Below are 23292 nucleotides of genomic sequence, written 5' to 3' on the forward strand. Positions count from 1 at the left end.
ATGTGTGTGTGCCTGTGGTCACTGAGTCAGCACCGCAAGTCAATATTTACAGGCCCACACAGCGCCAGTGTCTGCTTCTAGCCACAGATGTGCAGTATATAACCCAGGTCAAGTGTTTCTGTCTGTGTTTCACATAAAATTTGACAACTTTGTTCCAAAGTTCAGCTTGAGGTATGTTGACTCTGTCTGACCCAGGGTGCGTCCACCTTCATCTGGATTTATCTGACGTTATAAGAGTTATTTATAACCAGGCTTCTGGGTGAACTGCTAAATCCAGCGGTAGAAAGACTAATCAATACGTGTAAAATAATAATAAAATCTAAATTTAGAGGGTCAGTTGGTGGGGCAACTGTTCTGATGGGCAGGAGGAGGCAGAGATTCACATGCACTGGAAAACACACGGCTGATCCAGCTTTGCAAACAAAAAGGTCTCCGTTATAAACAGAGAGAGAGCATGTGAGTGACGCTCTTCCCCCGAAGAAAGGACACCACTGGAGCTGCACATACCGATTTATATCACTTTATATCTGACAACGATGAAAAACTCTTGTTGCCCCTTCACAGTCAGAGGAAATGTAATTATTTACGCTTAGAAAATGTACGCAGACGAGTAAATAATATTTATTCTACCTTGAATTGAATTCAATACGAAGTAGATGGGTCACAGACGTCACAGCCTGAAACACAGTGTGTTAATAATTTAACTTTATTTGTTCCTTGTAACAAATGCATCTTTTCTTAAAATGCAAAACCTCTGAGCAGTCAACCTTTCAAGGTGCAATTTGCATGCCGTCCCAAAATGGAAAAAACGTGCAATGTAAGTAGACACAGTTTTTTTTTTTTCAATTTTTTTTTTATTGTTTAACACACTGAAAATAAGATCAACAAAAACCTCCCCAGCTGCAATCGTCGGGCATTTCCCCTTTTCTACTCGTACAAAATCGACGTCCCTATGTGCTCACTGCAAACCCATGCGTCAGGCTCTCAAAAGGTCTGAAATGTTGCATCCTACCGTTTATGCTGTTATTTCTAAATCAGAAAGTACCAACTTGGTTTCATTCAAACATCCTGTGACAGTGCCGCGATGCTGACGCGCCTCCAGACACGCAACATCTTCTTAAGTCGTGCGCAGCTCCTCCGAGCAATAATATTATAAAAACTAGCAAATAAATAGATCAATTAACATCTGTCAATGCTCAAACATTATACAGCATGGTGCATCACAGATATTGTGATATCAGTAAACTGCGTTACAGATAATCGTGTCTTGGTCGACACCTGGTGGCTGGCTGCAGTATGGCTGATCGGCCCATGCGCTTTAACGGTACAAGCAGATAGATTTTCCAAGAAGCATCATTTTGAACCAGTTGTGTTCTTCAGGCCTGCTATTGAACCATCAGCTTCCACATCCAGGAAGCCTGGAAGAACGCTGAAGGTAATGCTACAATCTTTTCTGTCACTGTGGCAAAAACGCATTGAAAAGAAAATTGAATTACATCAGGCAATCCAATAACAGCACCAATCTTTTGAAAACCAAACATTCCAGTTGTAAACTGTCCTGTAATTCGTTTAAAAAGGTTGCAATAGTTCATGTGTGGCGCCTCTGTGTTTGTCCATGGAGGACATTATTTTTCGGTCAGTAAAATTTCAGAACTGCTACAGTATGTGGATTTGAAAATGTTACCAGAGACTTTGTCCTCAAAATGGTGATTAATAAACGGAGGAGACATAATTTCGGGACAAACTGTCGCCATCACAAAACTCTTCAATAAAGCCGTGCATTGTTTTTGTTCCTACTGATGAGAGTGGCATGATAAGCAGCCGTGTCCTGTGTATCCTCAATTACTGACCCAACAGAGTCAGTAGCCAGAAGTAGAAGTTTGGATTATTCCAACACATCTGATTATTCGTGATAACATGAGCACAATCCCAATTTAAAAAAAAAAAAAGGAAGAAAAAAAAAAAAACCCTAATGTAACCCGTTTCTCTGAGCTGCACACTTTGCAAGAAAAAAACATTTGCTGCTAGGTTATTTTTTAATGTTAAAAAAAAGAAAGAAAAAAAAGTTACAAACTGTGACTTTAGCTTCGTTTTCTGAATGAGTGCTTCACAGAACCGCCACCTCACTGCACTGCGCACGCGCCGCTGGGCAGGAAGTCCTGCACGTACACCGCCACGGCCTTGGTGAGGTAGGTCATGCTCCCAAAGCGGCCACTGGGGGCGCTGTCGTACAGCAGCCTGCACACCCCAGTGGACGGGTCCTTCTCCAGGATGTGCTCCTCGGCTCCCAGGTCCCTCTGGAAGAGCAGAAGACAAACCCTGCTGTTTAAAAAAGTTTCCATCTATCTATCCATCCATCTATCCATCCATCCATCCATCTATCTATCCATCTATCTATCCATCTATCTATATATCTATATATCTATCCATCCATCCATCCATCCATCTATCTATCCATCTATCTATCCATCTATCTATATATCTATATATCTATCCATCCATCCATCCATCTATCTATATATCTATCCATCTATCTATCTATCTATCCATCTATCCATCCATCCATCTATATATCTATCTATCTATATATCTATCCATCTATCCATCCATCCATCTATATATCTATCCATCTATCTATCTATCTATCCATCTATCCATCCATCCATCTATCCATCTATCTATATATCTATCCATCTATCTATCTATCTATATATCTATCCATCTATCCATCTATCCATCCATCCATCTATCTATATATCTATCCATCTATCTATCCATCTATATACCCATCCATCCATCTATCATCCATCTATCCATCTACCCATCTACCATCTACCGATCTATCCATCTATCCATCCATCTATCCATCCTTCTATCCATCCATCCATCCATCCATCTACCCATCTATCCATCCATCCACCCATCTACCCATCTATCTATCTATCCATCAATCAATCAATCAATCCATCCATCCATCCATCCATCACCCATCTACCCATCTATCTATCTATCTACCCATCTATCTATCTACCTACCCATCTATCCATCTAGCCATCTATCTAACGAGACGATTAGGTTTGTTGCCTGCCTGAGCCGCCGCTCACCTGATCCTTGAAGAACATGTCGTTGGCCTGGTGGACGATTTTCTCCACGTGGAGGATGGAGCCGATGCTGGGGATGTCCACGTCGGCCAGCATGGTGAGCACCAGGATGGCCTCCACCAGCAGCTGTCGGTACTCGGGCTGAGGGACTCGGTTCAGCACCGTCTCCACGTGGACGGAGAACTTGATCTCTCCTGGGGTCATCTGGGAGATACGATACAAGGCACTTATACAGATGACGTTCTCCTGTTAGTGACTGACATTATGCCATGAATCTCGTGTTTGAATAAGAGCCGCTTCTGGCAGAGGAACATTGGGCAGTTATCAGTGAAGACGGAGAAATAGAGGCGAACAGAACGAGCAGCGGCGCCCTCACCTCTCTGGTGGTGGAGGAAGGAAGAACGAACCCTTCGATGGACAACCCATGGCACTGGAAGACAATTCATTTCAACATCAATGACGGGCTGGCGAAGGATTTATGTTGAGAAATCATTCATTCAGTGTCACTTCAAAACATCCTGCCTCCTTGTGTTGGGTCAGTTTGGATCGCTGCAGCCACAGTTCAAACACAAACAAGCGATGAGACTCTTTCTTTCCAACCTTCTGCAGGATCTTCCAGACTTTCTGGTAGAAGCCGACAGGGACTCGGTTCAAGGCTCCATCCAGACGCCTCCTGCGGAGCCACTGGCCGTGTCTAGAGTCCTTGACCCCGGGGATGACCTCTGGAATATCCAGGGATTCGATGGAGGGCAGCCTGTACCTCTAAACAGGCAGAGAGATGAATTAAAGGATCTAGATAGAACATTCCACTGTAGAAAAAGTGCAAGTGCAGAGGAGAATGAAATGTTCAGAAGCAGCAACTGAGTCGTGTCAGAAATATGGGAATATTTACCCCAGATTCAATGTTTTCTATTTCGAGGGAATGAGATCTCATGCTCTGAGAGGCAAATCCAGCAGGAAAGAGAGGAGGGGGAGAGAACACGGCAAAAATGAAAAACACATGGATAGACAGATGGTACAGCTGTAAACATGGGAAAACAGCCAAAGAAGCAAATGGAATTTAGAACTGTTTTGTCTGCAATAAAAATAAATAAATGCTGGCGTCATTTGGCTAAAAAGCGAGAAAATCCAGTTATTTGCTTTTCAATTGTGAACACATGCAGCTCTTTCTTCCACTGGAGTGAATATATATAACATATCAAGGCTTTGATTTGATTCTTCTCTTTAGAAAAGAATTAGTGCTGGCAGCCATGATTTTCTTTGTTTTTGTTTGTTTGTTTGTTTAATATTTAAATATTACAAAGCATAAATTGCAGCCATGCTGGGCTGAACACTCAGGGCTGAGTGTTAATTGCTCCAGGAATTAGTCGATGATCTTGTTAATCAGATCAGGTGGAATTAACACCCGGATGTTGACATGACTTTTGTCACCTTGTAATAGCCGGTCTCTGAGAGGCTGAGCTGAAATCGAAACAAAAACAACAAAAAAAAATCCCTTTCAACCACAGTCTGTACGGTAGTTCTGCAAAAACTATACATCAAAAAAGACTCCAGTGATTTTCCCTGCGGAGGCAGGACGCTGTGGGATTACTCTGGTTATTTTATGTTGCACAGTTTCTTTGTAATCACTGGCAGACACAGTGACTCCATGACTGCAGATGACACACACGTCGGTCTTGAAATTTTAGTGCTTGGAATGATTTCTACTCCACGCTACACTTTCAAAATAAAACTACTCACAGTAAAGAGCACTACCAGTCCAAAGTGTGGACACAACCTATGAATTTAATGCATTGACATTGCAGTTTCTCAGTGAAGGCATCAAAACTACGTACAGTATGAACACACCTGGAATTATGTAGGAAACAACAACAGTGCAAAATAACTCAAACGTGTTTTATATTGAAATTCTTCAAAATAGTCTTAGATGTCTTCTGTATCTATCTGCAGTGTAGAACGTTGTAAAGAAAAGAAAAAAATTGCACGAGAAGGTGTGTCCAAGCTTTTGACTGGTAGTGTATGCGCACTGTCTTCAGGGGTTACAACTCATTATCAGTTCATTGTGGTGATGTTTCAAAATCCACAAGTGATGTGCAAGTGTAAGTCACATTCAAAACAGACATTGATGAGATTGACGAGACAAACACTGCTGGAAAGGAATAGAAAGAGACGACAAAGGAGAAAACCTCTGCAGCGGAACACAATCGCTTCAGTAATCCTGCTATTTTATTCAGCACCTGCTGTTTAACCGCAACCAAACCCCAGCAGCTACCTCCTCCTCCTCCTCCTCCTCCTCCTCCTCTACCCCCTCCTCCTCCTCCTCTTCCCCCTCCTCCTCCTCGCACCTAAAGGATTCAATAATGTGATCGTCATCACCTTAACACAGTCAGTCAAAGACACCCTGCGGTCCATCTGCAACAGAGGAGACACAATCAGTGGCCACGTTCAAACGCTCAGGCGCACTATTTTGTTTGAGAGGCGACGTCTCTCTCGCTGGTGCAAAGGCAACACATCATCATCATCATCATCATCATCATCATCATCATCATCATCATCATCATCATCATCATCATCATCATCATCATCATCACCTCCAAAAGTGGATCGGTCAAAGACAACCTTGGCTCCTGAATCGAAACAAAAGACACAACAAGCGACGTCAAAAAAAAAAAAAAAAAAAGAGTTGACAGACTCATCTTAAGCAAACCTCTCTCCACTCAGGGTCTTCGGCGCTCTCTTTATCAGCAAAGAGACAAACAGCTCCAGCAACAACAACAACAAAAAAGAGCTCGAGATTAAAGTCAGCGGGCAAACATTAACCCCGTGGGTTTTTTGTTTGCTTTTTTTTTTAACGGAGGTTGTGCCATGTTTGAGCAGTGACTGAGCAGGACGAAGCCGACGGCAGCAGCAGCAGCAGCAGCAGCAGCAGCAGCAGCAGCAGCAGCAGCAGCAGCGCTCGAAACAGGCAGCAGAGTTTGTTCTGTCTGAACCAGGGGTGGGCAAACCTTTTGACAGGTGGGTCACAGTGGGTTATAAAATGTTCCAGAGGCGGCCGGAGCGGCAGCAGATGGATGGAGTGTTTTGGTGAGCCACCTCATAGGAGGAAAAATATATCATGGGGTATGCAGAAAACGTGTGCTTTATTGTCAAATGAAAATGAACACAAAGTTACACAAACAAAATCAGTGTCTTTGTAGCCCCACAGTGTTAAGTTCTTTATTGAAATGACTCTTAAAACACTGGAAAAATAGATTTATAGAATATATTTTATGACTTATAATATAATATAAATTCTTCTAGTTTGGCAGGCCAGATTAAAAAGCTTAACGAGCCGCATATGGCCCCCGGGCCGTAGTTTGCCCCCACCTGGTCTAGACGGATATTGGGATTGTCGGTATGGTAACGTTGAAATTTAAAGCTCGCGACATAAGCTAAGCAGAAGATAAAGGAAAAATAATTATTACTAGGTTATAACCTCTCATGTGATTATCACCTTAAATGGGTCCATCACAGACAACCTGCGCTCAGCCTGCAACACATAAACCACAGTGTGCAGCCACGCATTCAAATCCCAATTAGCTCAGAATTGAATCATCCCTCAGAAGCCCCAGATATTGGCCACGATTCCTCCAATCTAAAGAATTATTTCCCCACTCCTCCTCCATTCAACGCGGTGAATTAACACCTAAACCGACTCAACGTCATCATGGTCACCTTACTGGGATCCGTCAGAGACGACCTGTGCTCCAGCTGCAAGAAACAAAAGAGTCACTTTGCTCACTGGAAGCCCCCCCCAGTTCCACAGGTTGACTGCGTTACTGTCGTGTGCATCACTTCCCAGAGAACTTCTCATCAGGAGAGTCGCACGACTCGACTCAACAACGCTGCAACTCTTTGCTGCCTTCCTTATTCGCTGCCGCACCGTCATGTAAAGTCTTACCATTTTCATGTCACTCTTCAGCTTGCTGATGCCGGCTCTCTCGCTCTTGGTGGCGCCCACGTTGCCCAGGTGATGGATGGAGATGGCAGGACTGACGCCGGCATCCAGCTCTCTGACTGCAGAAAGAAAGAACCCAGGATTGCAGACGGTGGATGGAGAGTGGAGAAGCAGCGTGATTGGCTGCTGCTGCTGCTGCTGCTGCGGCTGGCGCAGGTGGACTGACCGCTGCGCTGCACCCCGAACTCCTTCCCACTGAGGATGTGGTGGAGTAGATTCTTCAGCTCCGATGGACTGAGGCTCATCAGGCTCTCTGTAGCCTCCTCTCCTACACACACACACACACACACACACACACACACACACACACACACACACACACACACACACACACACACAGCTTTTTAGTTTTTTTTTAAATACTATCAAACTAATGTATTATTTCATTAATGGAAAAAAATATATAGATTTTAACTTTTAACTGAAGTACATTTCAGAAGCTGTACTCCCTAAAAGGAGTTGAATCACTACTTTTACTTTTTACCAAGTGTTGTCGTGAAGACGGCACCAACTGGGACCAAGACATTATCAAGACTAGAGAGTATTGAGATGGAGACCAGATCAAAGACATTTGGGGTTCGAGACCAAGACAAGAAAAATATCAAGAAAACAGAAAAAAAAAAACGACCAGTATCTTTTTTTCCATTCTGAACCCTTTTCAAAAAAAACAACTTTGCTTCATAAAAGTAAAAAATAAATGAACCAGGAATAAGGGGTCAGGGTGTCACTCTGGGTGTCACCAGCAGAGCGTAAAACGGCAGCAGCTGGATTCCTTTCCGTTATTATTGTGTAATTACAGTGTTATTACAGTGTCTTGACTGGTCTGGATCAACAATCCCCAGTCTGTCAAGTCCAAGACGGAGACGAGACCAAGAAAAGTGGTCTGGAGACCAAGACCAACCTCCAGTACTACAACACTACTTTTACCAGAATATTTTTTAAACAAGCATGCGTATTTGTACTTCAGCACAAAATGTGAATACTTCAGCCACCTGTGCTGCGTCTCTTTCCTTCTACTTTGCCTACCGGAGCAGTCGAGCGACTGGGCCAGCTCGGTGGCCATGACCTGGATAATGAGGCCGATGCGGAGACGGAACATCTCGCTGAACAGGTTGGGCTGAGTCCTGATGCTCATGGCCAGGTACACCATGATCTCCTGGGGGAGGGAAGGCAGATTGAAGAGGCAGGTGGTAGATCCAGTGGGAGGGCGCTGCGAGTGGGAGACGGGGGAGCCGTTGAGACCTGGGTGAGGATGGCCACGCTGATGTTGTTGTCGCTGGCCTCGTCGATGAGAGCAGCCAGCTGGTCCGGAGGTATGGGAGCCGTGATGGTTTTCTCCCTGGGCTCGGGAGGGAGGCCCACCGTCAGGTGCTTCTGGTGTGCCAGCAGGTCCGAGCACGCCTAGCAGCGGCAGCAGCAGCAGCAGCGGTTCACGATCAGAAAAAGGTCAAATGTGGAGCAAACACAATTGAGAGATGCAGAAAATGGCCTTGTTTTCACTCTTGTCCATATTCGAGATTCCAAACGATTTTTTTTTTTGTCACACGTCACGTTGCACAGCAGTGAAATGCTGGCTGTGGCAAAACTCGACGTGATTGTGCATTCAAGGAATAATGAGAGTGTAAAAAAGAGAATTTGAAAAGTGGCAAGTGCGCATAGGGTGACTGGAGTGCTATGTAGTACTATACAATACTATACAATATAATATACACTACCAGTCAAAAGTGTGGACTCACCCTATGAATTTAATGTCTTTACTTCATTCTCATGACTACTGACGTCTCTCACTGAAGGCATCAAAACTACGTATGAACACACACGGAATTATGGAGGAAACAATGGAACTGTAAAATAACTCAAACACGTTTTATTTTGAAACTCTTCAAAATAGCCACTTTTCATAAAAAGCATATTCAGAGTTATTGAATGTGTTTTATATATTTAACACGTCTTCTCATATATTTGATGTCGTCAGTATCCATCTGCAGTGTAGAAAGTTGGAGAGATACAACTGAAGAATTGCATGAGAAGGCGTGTCTTAACTTTTGACTGGTAGTGTAATATAATCTAATCATTGGAATGCAAAAAATATGACACTAAACCATTATTATATATAACAACAGTAATAATAATAATAATATCAAGCATATCCGTACCGAGTCGAGCTCCTCCACCTTCTTCTTCAGCATGCCAGAGATCATCCTCAGGAGGCCCCAGTGTTTCAGATATCCGGCCTTCTCGTACAGGTCACTGAGCAGGGACCTCACCGTGGTGCCTTTGCCGTGCAGGTGGGTGTCCCAGTCCATCCCCCTGCGATGGCATTCAAACACAGGCGTTTAATTAGCTCCAACGTCAGGGGAAAAAATGCTTTAGTAGGCAAAAGAATATGTATGCATGCTTTTAGAAGCAATAATATTAATTTATATGTTATCATTAGCGTTTTTCTTTTATAACAGGCTATTTATAGATGTCATTTTTGTACCTTTACATGTTTCAGCGGTCGCGTCCGTACATGTAAATGCACGAAAACAACATCTTGAAACAGCCACGTGTCTGTCTGTTATAAAAGAAAAAGCGCTAATAATATGAACCTTGTGAAGACGCAATGAACCTCATTCAGTTAGTAATGATTTATATTTACATAAAACATCTAATAAGACAGATACTGGATTTCACCACATTGTGGTGGCACATTGTGATCATCAGTGGGACATCAGATAACAGAGATTAACCCCAGCACTGGGTGACGGCGTCATCTCACTTGTCTTTAAAGAGGATACAGAGGATGTCGGCCTGGTCCTGGAGACTTTGCATGTCTTTCAGCAACTCCACCAAGGCCTTGTAGTCAATGGCCCCAGAGGCATCTCTGGGGATGGCGCTCTCTGTCGTGACCGTGATCTCGGGACCCTGGGGGGGGGGGGGAGAAGAAAAGAAGGTGAGCGCACAGCTGGAGCAGAGAGGAAGAGGAGAGGAACGAGGTGGTTTTAAAAAGGGAAGTAAAAGCAGACCTGGGAGTCTTGTTGCGCGGTGCTGTCGGAGAGGTTGAGTGGAGCCTGGGAGGTACGGAACAGCTTGTTGGACAGGTACATGTTGATGTCTGGATATCAAGGACACAGAACGAGAAGCGAGTCTGGCGTCAACCACAAGCGGTGCCTTCAGCAGGTGGGAACTTTCCCCGACGGTGGATATTGCGGCTAACTGGCAACCAATAAATCAATAAGTCGTTGTTAAACACAGGGAATCATTTCTGAGCCGAGGTTCTGTTAACTACTTTATTTGTCATTACAATAAGATCCAATTGCTTCTGAACGTCCACTAATGAACGAAGATAAAACAAACACAGGAAGCACAAAACGATCTTCATCGAGCGAAGCGGTCAACACCCCTGATGCTCAAACCTCACCAAGCCAACAGAGGTGCACAGGTGAGTGCCACTATATAATAATTATACAATAATGGGGCTACACCTCACAGTGACACCCCCCCGACCCCCGACCCAAGTGCAAATCTAAACATTCTATACTTTAGGACTCCTACAGTGGAGATACTCACTGTGCACGTCCAGCTCCTGAGCCTTGTTCTTCAAAGACACTAAGTTCTTGGTTTTGGCAACCACTGCTTTAAACCTGCCCAGACCAGTCTGCTGTTTGGGCTTCTGAGGAGCAGCCTGAGCCAAGAGGTGGTCCAGGTACTGGGCCAGATCGTCGGCCTCTGGAGAGGACCAGGGTCCATCCGGAGATGGAGGATGGCAAAGGAGGGTAGGCGGGAGAAAGACATGGAGAGGGTGCAAAGACTGTTCAGGAGAAGCAGTTTCAGTTGATTCCCATAACAAAACCAAAGCCAACACGAATTCTAACATCTTTAAAATCCTCTTTTGAAGAAGAAGTTTGAAGTAGTTTGTCAAGCTCATTTTGTTCCACTTGCCAATGCATAGAATTCTCACAATGCAACGTCTATCAGTGCAAAGAAATTCAATGAGGCCCGCTGTATAGTTCTTCATTAGTTATGTTTAAAGGTCACAGGAATGAAAAAAAAAAAAAAAAAAAATCATTAAAAAATAAAATGAACAATTAGGACAATTTGAGTACCTGGTAGAACCGGGTTGATCACGTGGTTCTGTTAATCGTCCACATACAGATGCAAAATGCTAGGTTACAATCAGGTGCATGCACTAATATTCACAAACAAATATGTTGGTATAAAAAAAAAGCCAGGTGTGAGATGAGTGCAGGCCAATAAAACGCAGAGAAATGTGCGTTTTAGCTGTGATCTGATGCACATTGTGTCATCAGATCTGGGTGTAACTAGGAGACAGTCTTAATGCAACACAAGGCAGTTTAGCAAAAACACACCAGTACAGAGGGATGGAGACATCAAAGCAGTAATCGTGTGACAGGGGAAGACAGGAAGTGGTTGATTAGAAAACCCAGAGATTCAAGAGGAAGTCAATTAGTCATGCATCCACAATCAATGAATTGTGGGATCTGGTAAGTTTGTGAAATTATTCTTGGAGCCGTGTTCATTTATGACGTAAAGAGTCACTTCATGAGGTTTATTTTACAGTTGTCCATCCATCAGTCTGTGCCTTTTCTTACCATCATCGCAACGTAACTCATGCACGTATCCATCGACGTCACACGCATCGTCATCGTCAGCTAACTCTTCGTCACGGTGGCTCATGCTGCGAGAACCCTTACCATCCAGGAAGCTCAGGTGAGCAAAACAGGAAGTGGTCATGAATTCCGACAGCTTCCCCGTCTGGATCCTGGAGCCGGGAGGGAGGAGAAGGAGGAGGAGGATCAAATCAAACACCCAGGTCGAGTGATGATCAAATACGAATGCCAAGCCGACGCCACAAATTTTCCAGATAGCTAAATAAAACTATAATAATCTATAAAATGCTCAAAGCTCACCTTGATCCTCCATAATAACCATCCTGTAGCTTCTTGAGTGTCGCCAAAACTGCTGGATCCAGGTCTGTGTGATCCTCAGCTGAATTACACAGAGACATTTTATTTATTTATTTATTCCCCCCCCCCACCCATTTGTTTTGTGAATCATTCCAAGAGGTTGTCCTGTACGACCATGCATGTCAGTGGACCTACTCAGCATAGACTGTGAAATGGGAAAAGTAACAGTGGGACGTCCAGTCATCCTCCATCTGGACGCCAGGTAGGCGATCTCAGTCCTCAGCATCTCCACGATCATCTTGTTGTCCAGGGCCAAGTAGAACTGCTGGTGGTCAATGAACTGGGGGGAGGAAGAGAAAATTGCATCATGAACATCACCCTGCCGCATCACCTGCATGACAATGCAGTAAAAGCCAAATGCAAAAAAAAAATCCCTTCACCAGTGTTTAACAAATTCTCATGTGCCTCCAGCGTGTCAATAAGTAGATAAGAGAAGTCCATCCTTTGACCATCGCTACCTATTTGGCTTTGTGAATGGAGGTCATCTTAAAATGCAGGTTGAGAACTATTGTGAAAAGTCAGATAGAATGAATTGAAATGATTAAAAAAGAACCTGGGGTGTGAATGAGAACATTGTGTTTCTGATGATGTAGAACTTGGAGGTTCCCAGCACTCCGATCCGTCTGTAGGGTCGCCCTGTGAGACCCAGTCTGGGGTTGCGACCTGAGTGAGAGCAGAAGAAAGCTGAGTCAGAATCCAATGAGGCAAAGTGAAAATGTGTCTTGTAAGAAATGTGATGAAGCTGTCGGATTTAAAAAAAAAAAAAAAAGAAAAAAATCATACACTGGTGATGAATTAGTCAGTTATTCAACGTCTGATCAACATGCAATTCTCTGAGCGCTGTCTTTCATTGTACCCAGTCTGGCGTAGATGTGGCTGAGGACCCTGGAGGGCTGCACATGGATGGGATGGATGTCGGCCACCGTCTCCACTTCGATACCATTCTTCAACAGCAGCTCCTTGATCTCCTCCGTCTCTGCTAGGATTGAAACTACAGGGGAAATGAATGAATGAATGAATGAATGAATAATGAATAATGAATATAAGCACAAAAACATGCCATGCGGGCAATTAACTTGTAATTTACGACCTAATTACCAACAAACTACTTTACCTTGTACAACCACATCAGGCTTGGGGACGGTGGAGAAGCGTCGATTGAGAGGGTCGATCTCTCCAGCGGCCAGAAATCCCTAAAAAACAGGACCAAGGCGCAAGAACATAATGAGGAAATGAGTAAATACAGTACATCAATCTATCTACAGGCACTACCCGAAGAATTAGAATATCAAGTAAAAGTTGTTTTATTTTGGCAATTTAACATAAAAGATGAAACCAAGAAATTTTATTGATCCATTCCACGCAAATTGACATCTCAAGCAGTTCCTTGTTGTAGCTTTGCTGATTAAGATTTTCATCTTATTAAAACCACAAACTCAGAAAATTATTATAAACTTTGAGGGTTTTTTTTTAAGCTGCAAGACCTGATCAGCAAAATCATTAACAAAGAGAAAAAAAATTGACAACACAAAACTGCATTTCATTGTTTTGTACTTGTGACGTGTTTAATGACAATCAAGTTGAAACTAATCTAATCTAATTTAATCTAAAAAACACAAACACACAGAAAAGAAAACACGCGCTGACCTCACTGAGGAGGTTTCCCAGGATGTAAAGTGACTGTCCCCACGCCAGAGGACATTTTCCCATGGGGATCCTCTCCACAGAGTGAGGGTTCATCGTCTCCTCGTCCACCTGCGATCGTTTTCACATGTGAAGAAAGGAAGCAGAAGAAGTATTATCAGACAAATGCAGCACAAATCACTGCAAAACAGTGTGTGTGTGTGTGTGTGTGTGTGTGTGTGTGTGTGTGTGTGTGGTGTGTCGACCTTGTCTGCAGGGACACTGTAGAGCTCTGGCAGCAGCCTGAGACCATCTTTCTGCTTGATCAGGATCCCCTCCAGGGCCTCCTGGTACTCCTGAACCTGGTGGACGGTTCGGCAGAAGTTGCAGCTTCACACTTTTCACACTGACAGTCGCAGAGCCTGTGACCAAGGGGTTGTCGCTACCTGCTCAGGACTGTTGATGAAGATGCCGTCCAGGATGAGGTAGGTCCAGAAGAGCGGCCACTCACACTCGATGTTTTCAAACAGCTTCAGCTCTGCCGACTCGTAGTACAGGCGGCTGGGATCCTGGAGACACGATGACCATACAGCAGCATCACAAAGAGAGATCAATCCTTCTACACAAGGCTATGTTTTAGTGTAGGAATATAGACGTCACGTCAATGACCAGGTCTGTAAAAGGATGTTTGCTATGTAAAGGTCAGGTGAGAGTAAATCAACATGACAACATGTTACTGAAGCCTCTTCAGCGATGGCTCAGTCTTCAGTCAGGTGTTTACCTCTTTAGGGGTTTTGTGTCCATCTCGGAGGAACCTGCAGCAGCCGTACCGGCCCTGGACGCAGACAGAAAAATGTTTTCAGATGGAGGTTCAGATTGGTACTTTATTGTCCTGTGTTTCACAGGCTGCACTCGTGTTGTAGTCAAGACGGCACCAACCGGGACCAAGACATTATCAAGACTAGAGAGGATCGAGATCGAGACCAGACAAGAATTTATATATCAAAGAAAAATAACAACAAAACTGAAAAAAGTGACCAGTACCTTTTTCAAATTCAATTTTGCTTCTAAATCCAACAGCGACGTCTCTTTTCAGCAAGCTGTCTTTTAATCATTGCCTTGAACATTTTGCTGCTTTACCAACTATTTTGAACCCTTTTCAAAAAAATAAATGAACTAGGAATAAGGGGGCAGGGTGTCACTCTGGGTGTCACCAAACAGAGTGTAAAATGGCAGCAGCTGGATTCTTTTCTGTTATTATCGTGTTATTACAGTGTTGGCTGAGTCTTGACGGGAGACTGAGACCAGACCCAGTAATAATGCCTCCGAGTCCGAGACGAGACCGAGACCCTTTAAAAGTGGTCTACAACACTACTGTAATTTAACCAGAATATTTTTTAAACAAGTAAATTGTTGCTTGTGTAAAAAAAATTTAAAACAGCAATTGTGTCTTTTCAAGCAAGTGTTATTTTCACATTTTCAATTTGTGATCGCCAGTGTATCGCACATTTACATGCACAATCAGTCAGTTGATTGACTTTTCATTGCTTCAATATTTTCTTTCTCATCAATGTCAATCACTGATGGGTACCTGCAGTTTGGAGATGATCTCCTCCTTGGTCATGTTGACGATGCTCACATCATCAACAGCGAAGGCTGGATATGAGATGACGGCCAGGACGCCGGCGTCCACTTCTTTAGACATGGAGGCTCTGGGCAGCATGGAGGTCAGGATGGACTGATGGGAAGAAGGTCGACACCAAACTGTCCTTCAATTTGATGTGGTGTTGTAGTGCAAATGCAGCTTAGAGCAGCTGAAACTTAGGGTGCGAATCAGTGCGGCACAGTTTGGGACAAGACAATCAATGCATCACTAACTGGGTCCTAATTCACAGGTTTGCTCACTGCTACATTAAACAGTATCAGGGTGATGTTGTGTAACTCTAAAACAACACAGACAGCAGCAGCTCTGGACGACGACCTCAGATCCGCTTCCACCAACAACTGCCTTCTCTGTTTAAAATTAGATTATTAAACCTAAATACATTTGTTGATGGCCTTTCTGCATCAGGGGAATTTAATTTTCCACTTCATATAATGGATAAAGTGGTGTCACACCCTTTCATTTACTGCCTGTGGGGCTTTTTCTCCTCCAGTATAAACACATCATAAGTTTGAATGACTCCATAAACAACAGAGGTTTTATAATGAGATCAACCATTTGACAGCCATTAATAGTCAATATAAACCACATATGCAGTGTGTGTGTGTGTGTGTGTGTGTGTGTGTACCTGGCAGTGCTGGATGTCGTCAGCCAAGGCGTGGACCACAGATCCGGGTCCTCCTTTAGCACCGAAGAGGTTGAGTTCATCCAGAGCCTCCAGAGCAGCCTGAGAGTCAAACAGCAGTCATGTGACCGTCATCAATGAAACTGTGCAAAGTACAGCAGTATTTCAAAGTATTTAAAACAGCTCAACAGAAGTGCTGAGATCCAAAGACTTTAGCCAAGCTGGTTTAAAGGGAAGTGTGTCCTTTTTGTACTGTAGTAAAAGTTAGAAGAGCCAAAACAGAAATACCATCACAATATTACTTATAGCTTCTATATTTTTTTTTATTTTTAACGATATTTTCTCATTAGAATTATTTTAGCAATTGTTTAGTGATTATATTTTGAAGAAAATAAGCATTTCATTTTAGTAGTTTTTAGCATTAATATATGACAAAATGATTGTATGTTTTGAAAGAGCAGAAATAATGTCTTGACAGCTATTCAAATGTCATGCAATTTTTATGTTTTATTTTAAAAAACAACACACAGACGGGAAAAGTGATTTCTGCATGTGTATGTGAGTGAGTCCACGTGTGTGTGTGTGATCACGGGAACTTGCGGTGCCGTGTTATTTCTGAGCGAGGAGCCATTCCTGGAAGAGCAGAGAGAATCTGATACCTCTGCTGCACCTTGCCAGCCAAGGACAGCAGCAGCTTCAGACACAGTGGCTCTTCTGCTATGTAATAAACTATAACTATGAATTTAGTGTAATAGAAGTGTTCACAACATAGTGAGAGTTAATATTATTTTTCCAAGTATTAAAAAGGCGGTTAAAAAAGACAAACAACACAGCTTTTGTTTCACAAAAACTGATCCTCACTCTGTGAAAAAGTCGACTGATTGAAAAAAATGCACCTGATTTTCTGAGGTTTCTTTATCTTTATATAGTCCTCCCATGCCATGGAGGGTTACACAGGGTTACAGTACATTAAAGGTCAGTGTAAAGGCCGCTGCAGAGACTAGACACCTTCTGGCCTGTCAGAGATTTTTTTTTTACTGCAGCACCTGTTCTGTCTCTGCTCTCGCTCGCCGCCCAGCACAACCTGTCTTCTCCTTCATCCGCCTGCTCGCTACATTACAAAACTGTAACCAGGAAGAGGGCAGATGGGGGAAACTTAATGTTTTCTGTGTGTGTGTGTGTGTGTGTGTGTGTGTGTGTGTGTGTGTGTGTGTGTGTGTGTGTGTGGTAACCTTGGCCATGCCGATTGAGCTGGCATTAATCTCTGTGATTCCCTGGTTGGTTTTGTCTCCTCTCTCCCACATCCCGTAATCCTGTCAGGAAGTTAAAAAAAAAAAAAAAAAGAAGGAAAGAAATCCAGTTCAGGTTCTGCAGAATACAGGTGAAACGGTTCCAGGAGTTTTAATGGCAAGATATGACGTCAAAGACCTCAAATTTTATTTTTGTCACGTTTGGACGGAGGAGGAGACGGAATATTGTTGACAAGAAATCAGAGAGAAAAATATAACAACCATTCTTGACTGCAAACAAACGTAAACAAACACAAGTAAATGTAATTCTCGTAAAGTCATGTCCGGCTTATGCGCTTTACACCATTCAATGGAAACACCTGCAACTGGCAATTGTACTTGGTCAAAGTTTTAGGAATATTGCTTTTATTTCACGAAAAACTGTCATGGGAACGCAGCTCGTGTGGCCCTGCGATGAACTGGTGACTTGTCCACCTTGCTACCCTGCCTTCACCCCCTGACAGTGGGCTCAATAGTTCATGAGTGTATTAGTTCATGACACTTACAGCCACTTTGTAAGCTGCCTCAATGTAGAACATGAGGTTCTGAACGACGTCCACCTCATCCTGGGTGTAGATGATGTGGAGACCTGATGTGGCGCACACCAAAAATGATTGTCAGAATATAACACTGCAACTAGCAATAATTTTGAAAACAATACTATTCAGTTATATTAGTGATATTGTTGTCGCCACGATATTATGATCTTATTACTATGTTATAACTAGCATAAAGCGACACAGCGGAAAAGATACATCAGGCGTTGACAACAAACACGGCATTCAAAGGAAGAGAGACCTTACAAAAATGTATTGATAGCAATACAACAAATAACAGATAACAAAAATAATATGATATGATGCAACTCTTCTGGAAGTATTTACCAGATGCAGTCATTTGAGCCAGGAAGAGCAGGTAGAGGGAGGTGGCGTCCACCTGCAGGTGTCCCCACTGGTCGTCTCCGACCACGGGAGCGCAGGTCTTGGTGTTGTACTTGGCGTGGAGAGAGTCCGAAGTGCTGCGGCTGTATTTGAACTTCTCCACCTTGTCCAGCTGCAGAGAGCGCGCACGGCGAGGGGTCACTCGCAACATTTATTACCGCTATTAATATTGATTACTTTTATTCTTTCTGGGGGGGAAACAAATGACGTGTGTGAGTGAGCTTTCGAGATAAGGCAGCAGAACTCATTTGTAAAGCTAAGCTTGTTAAATAATGGTTCACTAGTTTGATGCATTTACACATTTTACCAGTGTTTAGCCTCTAGTAGACCCACAGCTCCTGTAGCACTGTATGAAAAAGGGTCGGTCAGACCAACAAATACAAAGACTATTATCTCTAGCTTTCTTTATTGGTGTGTTATGAATCCTGGCTTTAGGTTATTTCACTTTTTTCTTGTTTTGCAAACCTGGATGTGCCATCTTGTCCCAGAAAAAAACAATTGAAGACTAAATACACTTTGGCTCATTGTTTTAGCTACGTCAAGTGAAAATCTACGGCATAGTTGCTGTGTGTACTGTAGCTCATGTTGGATTGGACAGTGACTGTTCAAGGAAGGGGCTTTAGGAAAGGCCCAGTTTTGTCTTTGTTTAATTTTGTTGAGCAGTTTCAATTCAATTTTTTGTATTTACATCATATGAGCGCTAAATAATAATAAAAAAAAAACAAACATATAGTTTATTAGTTTGAATTAAATCAAGTTGAATTGGTCTCGCAAAAAAAACTTGGAGAGGATGAAAAAAATTATTATTATTACTGGTTGAATGACTTCAAACAAATAAATTGAGCCAACATACCTGCCTCATTATACACTGGAGGATGCCTCTCATTAGCTTCACGACACTCTAGACAGAGAGTGAAGCAGAGAGAAGGTTAAATGTGAACATTTTTAACACGTCACACTCGGTGTCCAGGCAGAGAAACATGACACGCTAGATGGTGGTGGTGGTGGTGTCCTGACATCAGCAGCAACAGCCGACTGACCTGCTCCAGCTCGTAGGCCTTGGCCTTGTCCTCGTCCCTGTCGGCGTTCTTCCTGTAGGCCAGGCTCAGGCCCCACACCGACAGCACACAGTAGACATTGTCCCGCACCCACGAGTGAGGATGGTCTGGACTGCTAGGCAGCAGGCCCGTGACTGGATCCTGTGGGAGAGGTCAAAGGTGGCGAGTGAACCGCTTCGGTCAGTGCCAGCGAGTGGGTGATACAACCGCAGCAGGGAGTTCAGTGGTGGACGGCGTTTTCACAGTGAAAGGAGAGCAAAGAGCAGCACCGACAGCTCGTCTCCAGTGGGGAAGACGTCCTGGCTGCCTGACTCAACAAGGGTGGGTTTTCACTTTGAGGCCTCAAACTGTTGCAACTGGGGATGTCCGACATTGACTTTTTGCCAATATCTGATAATCTGATATTGTCCAAACGCTTAATTTCCGATTGCGATAACAACCGATGCTGATACATGCGGCCGTTTTTCCCCAAAGCTAATTTTAGGTCACATCCCATCCTGTATCTCTTGTCGTGGAATCAACACATTACCTACTTTTATTGTGATGCCTGACTACATGCATTCCACAAATTCACATTGCCTGTAGAAAATAAGAACACCACTTCAACGTAAGTTATGGAAAAATGCAATATTTATTTTTAACATTTTGTCTCATGGAATAAAGTGCACACAGACGAAACAAAGGTGTACTTTGGTGTGATATTACAAAAAATGCAACTAGGTAGGATAATATCTCTGGTTGCAACCTCATAAAACAGGTAAGGAAAAGGAAAAATGACTGAACGTTGAATACACTTCAGCCAATCACCTTCTTGTTTCATGCCAATGTACTTTCTGTTTCTTCGTGTGTTCTTTACCAGGCGGAAACACAAATCCAAAGATGTCCAGGGATCCAAAGGAGTTCTTGTTCCGTTGCCGTCTTTTCCACATTTTAGTTTTTCATTAAAATTACAACTCGGGCTTCATTTTAGCAGAAATTTTTGAATAAATCTGTTGCCATCTTGTTTGCCACTATGTGATGTTATTAACAGGGTTCCTGTTTGTGTGTGTGTATGTGTCTGCGTGTGTGTGTGTGTGCGCGTGCACCTGGCAGCGCAGAGACAGGCACAGAGACAGTGTGTGATATCAGTTTCTAGCTGCACCAACAAGTTTTGTTACAAAGCAAGATGATGAAGTCTGAGCAGTCGTATTTTGTGTATAACTCTACTAAAGGTGGAAGAGTGGATTTCCACTTTGGACGGAGTAAACGGAACAAAATGAGCAGGTAATGACTTGAAACCATTTAATCTGCACTTGTGATAAATATCATCTAATCTGAATGGAAAACACAAATGGGTCCATGTGCTGACATAAAGTTTATATTTTCTTAATCAATTTTGTCTGCCCTCAATAACAACGTTTCCTCAGGACATCTACTTCAACATTTCACCGGATTGAATCACTAACAGAGGTAACATGTCACACTAATTGGCTTCTGGTCAGGTTGCACAAATACACCGGTGACCTTTGTCAAGGCCAGAGTCTCTGCTTCAGCAGCTGTAAACACAATCTTGAAAGGCAACCCAACAAAGATGTTTGACCGGCAATTGCAAAACTTCCAAAGTCCCACAGAGTGAAACGTGCAGACCCTTAGACATCTTAACGGACTCTGTGATCCTCCACACTGCAGGAGGCCTCCTGGCTCCCAGTGTCCCAGTCATCTACCGCTGCTGACCGAGTGCCATTTGGCACCAGTGAAAAGCTGACTGCATATGAGGTGTAGCCTCTCTCTCTCTCTCTCTCTCTCTCTCTCTCTCTCTGCAGAATAACAATAACTGGAAGACGAGATTCACCAAACCCTGAATCAGTCACACTACTGTGTGTGTGTGTGTGAGTGTGTGTGTGATATCTATCAATATTTTTTTTTCTTTTTAATTCATATAATTTTCCTTCTCATTGCACTGCTTTGTGTTGCTGTAATTATGCAAATTTCCCCTATGTGGGATCAATAAATAATAAATTCCCCTCTCTTCTATCTAAAGTCAAAGTCTTCTCACTGTCTTTGCTGAGTCGCCAGCGTTGATGTATTAGGATGTGAGCACTTCCACCTGCCTAATGCACATAGGATTGATGGAAAATCATTTCTAAAGAAAGAACAACAACAAGAAAACTCAACTCTTCTAATCCTACCTTGATTTTAATTTCCTTGACTAACTTCTCACTTCCTGATTCACCCTCAGCCTTGAAACAGATTGCCTTTGGGTAACAGAGAAGCCAACTCGCTGTATCTTTCAATGAAAACTCTACCTCCACACTTTTTAACTAACTAAAAGAATTGTTAATCTTATTCATAAGATTTTAAGATTTTTTTTTTTTTTTTTTTTTTTTAAGAATTGAGTGTTGTGGAAAGGCCTGTTGTAAGTCTGGCATTACCATCTGGTGTGGTGAATGTAATGCCAATGCTCATTCATCCCAAAGTGGGCTTGAGTTCCTGGGGGCGACAACCTGTAGAAGCTCCTTCCCTGAGGCTGCACAACAGTGACCTTTTCAGCCCAGTGTCAGAAGAACCACATTCGGGACATTTTTCTACACTTGATGTGGGAGCAGTGAGCGGCCTGATCTTCTACCAAGGGACCGAGACAACATTTCTCAGCAAACCCGTGTAAAACCCAAACACAATGTGCCGTACTTGTGCCCTGCTTATGGTCGTGTAACTGTTGTGGTACAAAACGTGGTCTACTTGAGAGAAACCTGAAGCCTTGCGCAAAACCAAACTTACTCCACACCATCCGCACGCATTGAACATTTTGAGCGTCAGGACTCGTGAATGCAGTTTTTGCTCGGACTGACAGATTATCGAACTGTTGACACAACAACAACAACAACAACAACAACAACAACAACAACAACAACAACGCGAACGGCAACAACACACTATTGCTCCTTACTTGGTGTTTGAGGATAGTTTGATGCACCATCCGGGCATAGTTGTCCAGTTTCACGCCTGAGTTGCTTCTGCTTCTCATGGTGACAAGTTCACTTTTTCGCAGTTCAGTTCAAGAGGCTTCAGGTTAGTGGCGGGTACAAACGCGCTAAAACACTAACAGCGATAAAGTCATTTCTCCTTGTTTTCGCCGGTGTCTACACAGCCGAGACGGAGGCGGATTGACGGTGAGCAGGAAGGCTGCTGCTGCTGCCCGACCGGCTGTCACGAAAACAGCCCAACCGTGGCTGCTGCTGCTGCTGCAACCCACTTTCAACATAACTCGTAACCTGAAACTGCTCCATAACACCAGCGGAAGCCAAAGGCTATGCCTAAAAAATAAAAGCATACAAACTACCGATTTGTCTTTATTTATTGGCGTACTACTCAGGTATTTATTATTCATACAGACACTGGGAAGAGTACAAATATGTAGAATAAAATATGATGCACCGCAACCACACGCACGGCCCTATATCTTCACCCGTGTAGCATTATAAATAGAATATGCAATGGGGCTGCCAGTATTAGTTCATAAAAGCATTATAGCAATTAAAGTTCTGATTACCAATTTGCTTTTCTTTAAAAAAAAAAAAAAAAAAAAAGATCGATTGTTTTGTTTAAACAAACTTAGTGTCCCATGAAAGAATATTGCGCATGTGGGAGAAATTATGTCGGGGATAACAGAAATTGGTCATTCTTCATTCACGTATGGTAACAATTATATAACAAAACGTATAAAAAGGGACAAAATTGGATTTACTTATATATATATATAAAACAAAAAAAGAAATAAGCGCAAGGTCTAAATTAAACAAAAAACAACAACAAGAAATATGATTAATTTTCGCAATAATAGATCATTTTGAATATTCGTTATAATGTAGCATGTTGTCAACCTGTACAGGTTACATAAAAATACAGCTATATGATTTTTCAATGTCAAAATTGCGAATAAAACAATGACATGCAATGATCAGTAAAGGAGATATCCAGTTCATTTCCGATAATACGACAGAAAGACTACAAAAACTCCCAGAGTGCATTTCGAGCTACGTAGTTCC

General features: G+C 42.9%; 2 protein-coding genes across 13 annotated transcripts in view; one reads left to right on the forward strand and one right to left on the reverse strand.

Moving 5' to 3' along the window:
* The window catches only part of tnfsf10l (TNF superfamily member 10, like), a 319815-nt gene that overhangs the window by 170313 nt on the left and 126210 nt on the right, over positions 1 to 23292 (forward strand). The gene's annotated exons all lie outside the window — the stretch shown is intronic.
* Positions 691 to 22533, reverse strand: phka1a (phosphorylase kinase, alpha 1a (muscle)). 12 transcript variants are annotated; one of them, XM_076028025.1, is made up of 35 exons: positions 22194 to 22533; positions 19250 to 19408; positions 19063 to 19110; positions 18153 to 18321; positions 17775 to 17857; positions 17212 to 17292; positions 15983 to 16081; positions 15283 to 15429; positions 14473 to 14526; positions 14138 to 14260; positions 13958 to 14053; positions 13716 to 13823; positions 13183 to 13261; positions 12925 to 13059; positions 12622 to 12731; positions 12204 to 12348; positions 12012 to 12090; positions 11796 to 11863; positions 10651 to 10809; positions 10107 to 10195; positions 9860 to 10005; positions 9255 to 9408; positions 8341 to 8499; positions 8125 to 8254; positions 7265 to 7366; positions 7042 to 7157; positions 6595 to 6630; positions 5693 to 5728; positions 5478 to 5513; positions 4533 to 4562; positions 3994 to 4038; positions 3702 to 3863; positions 3478 to 3531; positions 3105 to 3305; positions 691 to 2297 (listed from the first exon to the last, which is right to left on the reverse strand). In XM_076028025.1, the coding sequence occupies exons 1-35, from the start codon at positions 22269 to 22271 to the stop codon at positions 2124 to 2126; spliced, it is 3690 nt and encodes a 1229-aa protein (XP_075884140.1). In that variant the 5' UTR covers positions 22272 to 22533; the 3' UTR covers positions 691 to 2123. The 12 variants fall into 12 exon arrangements, with proteins under 12 accessions (XP_075884140.1, XP_075884131.1, XP_075884132.1 ...); XM_076028016.1 differs by having other exon boundaries at positions 11694 to 11863; XM_076028017.1 differs by lacking the exon at positions 6595 to 6630 and adding an exon at positions 6816 to 6851 and having other exon boundaries at positions 11694 to 11863.

This window comes from Nelusetta ayraudi, unplaced genomic scaffold (assembly GCF_046127955.1).
Source record: "Nelusetta ayraudi isolate G7.1 ecotype Tasmania unplaced genomic scaffold, CSIRO-AGI_Nayr_v1 ptg000022l, whole genome shotgun sequence".
Lineage (NCBI taxonomy): Eukaryota > Metazoa > Chordata > Actinopteri > Tetraodontiformes > Monacanthidae > Nelusetta > Nelusetta ayraudi.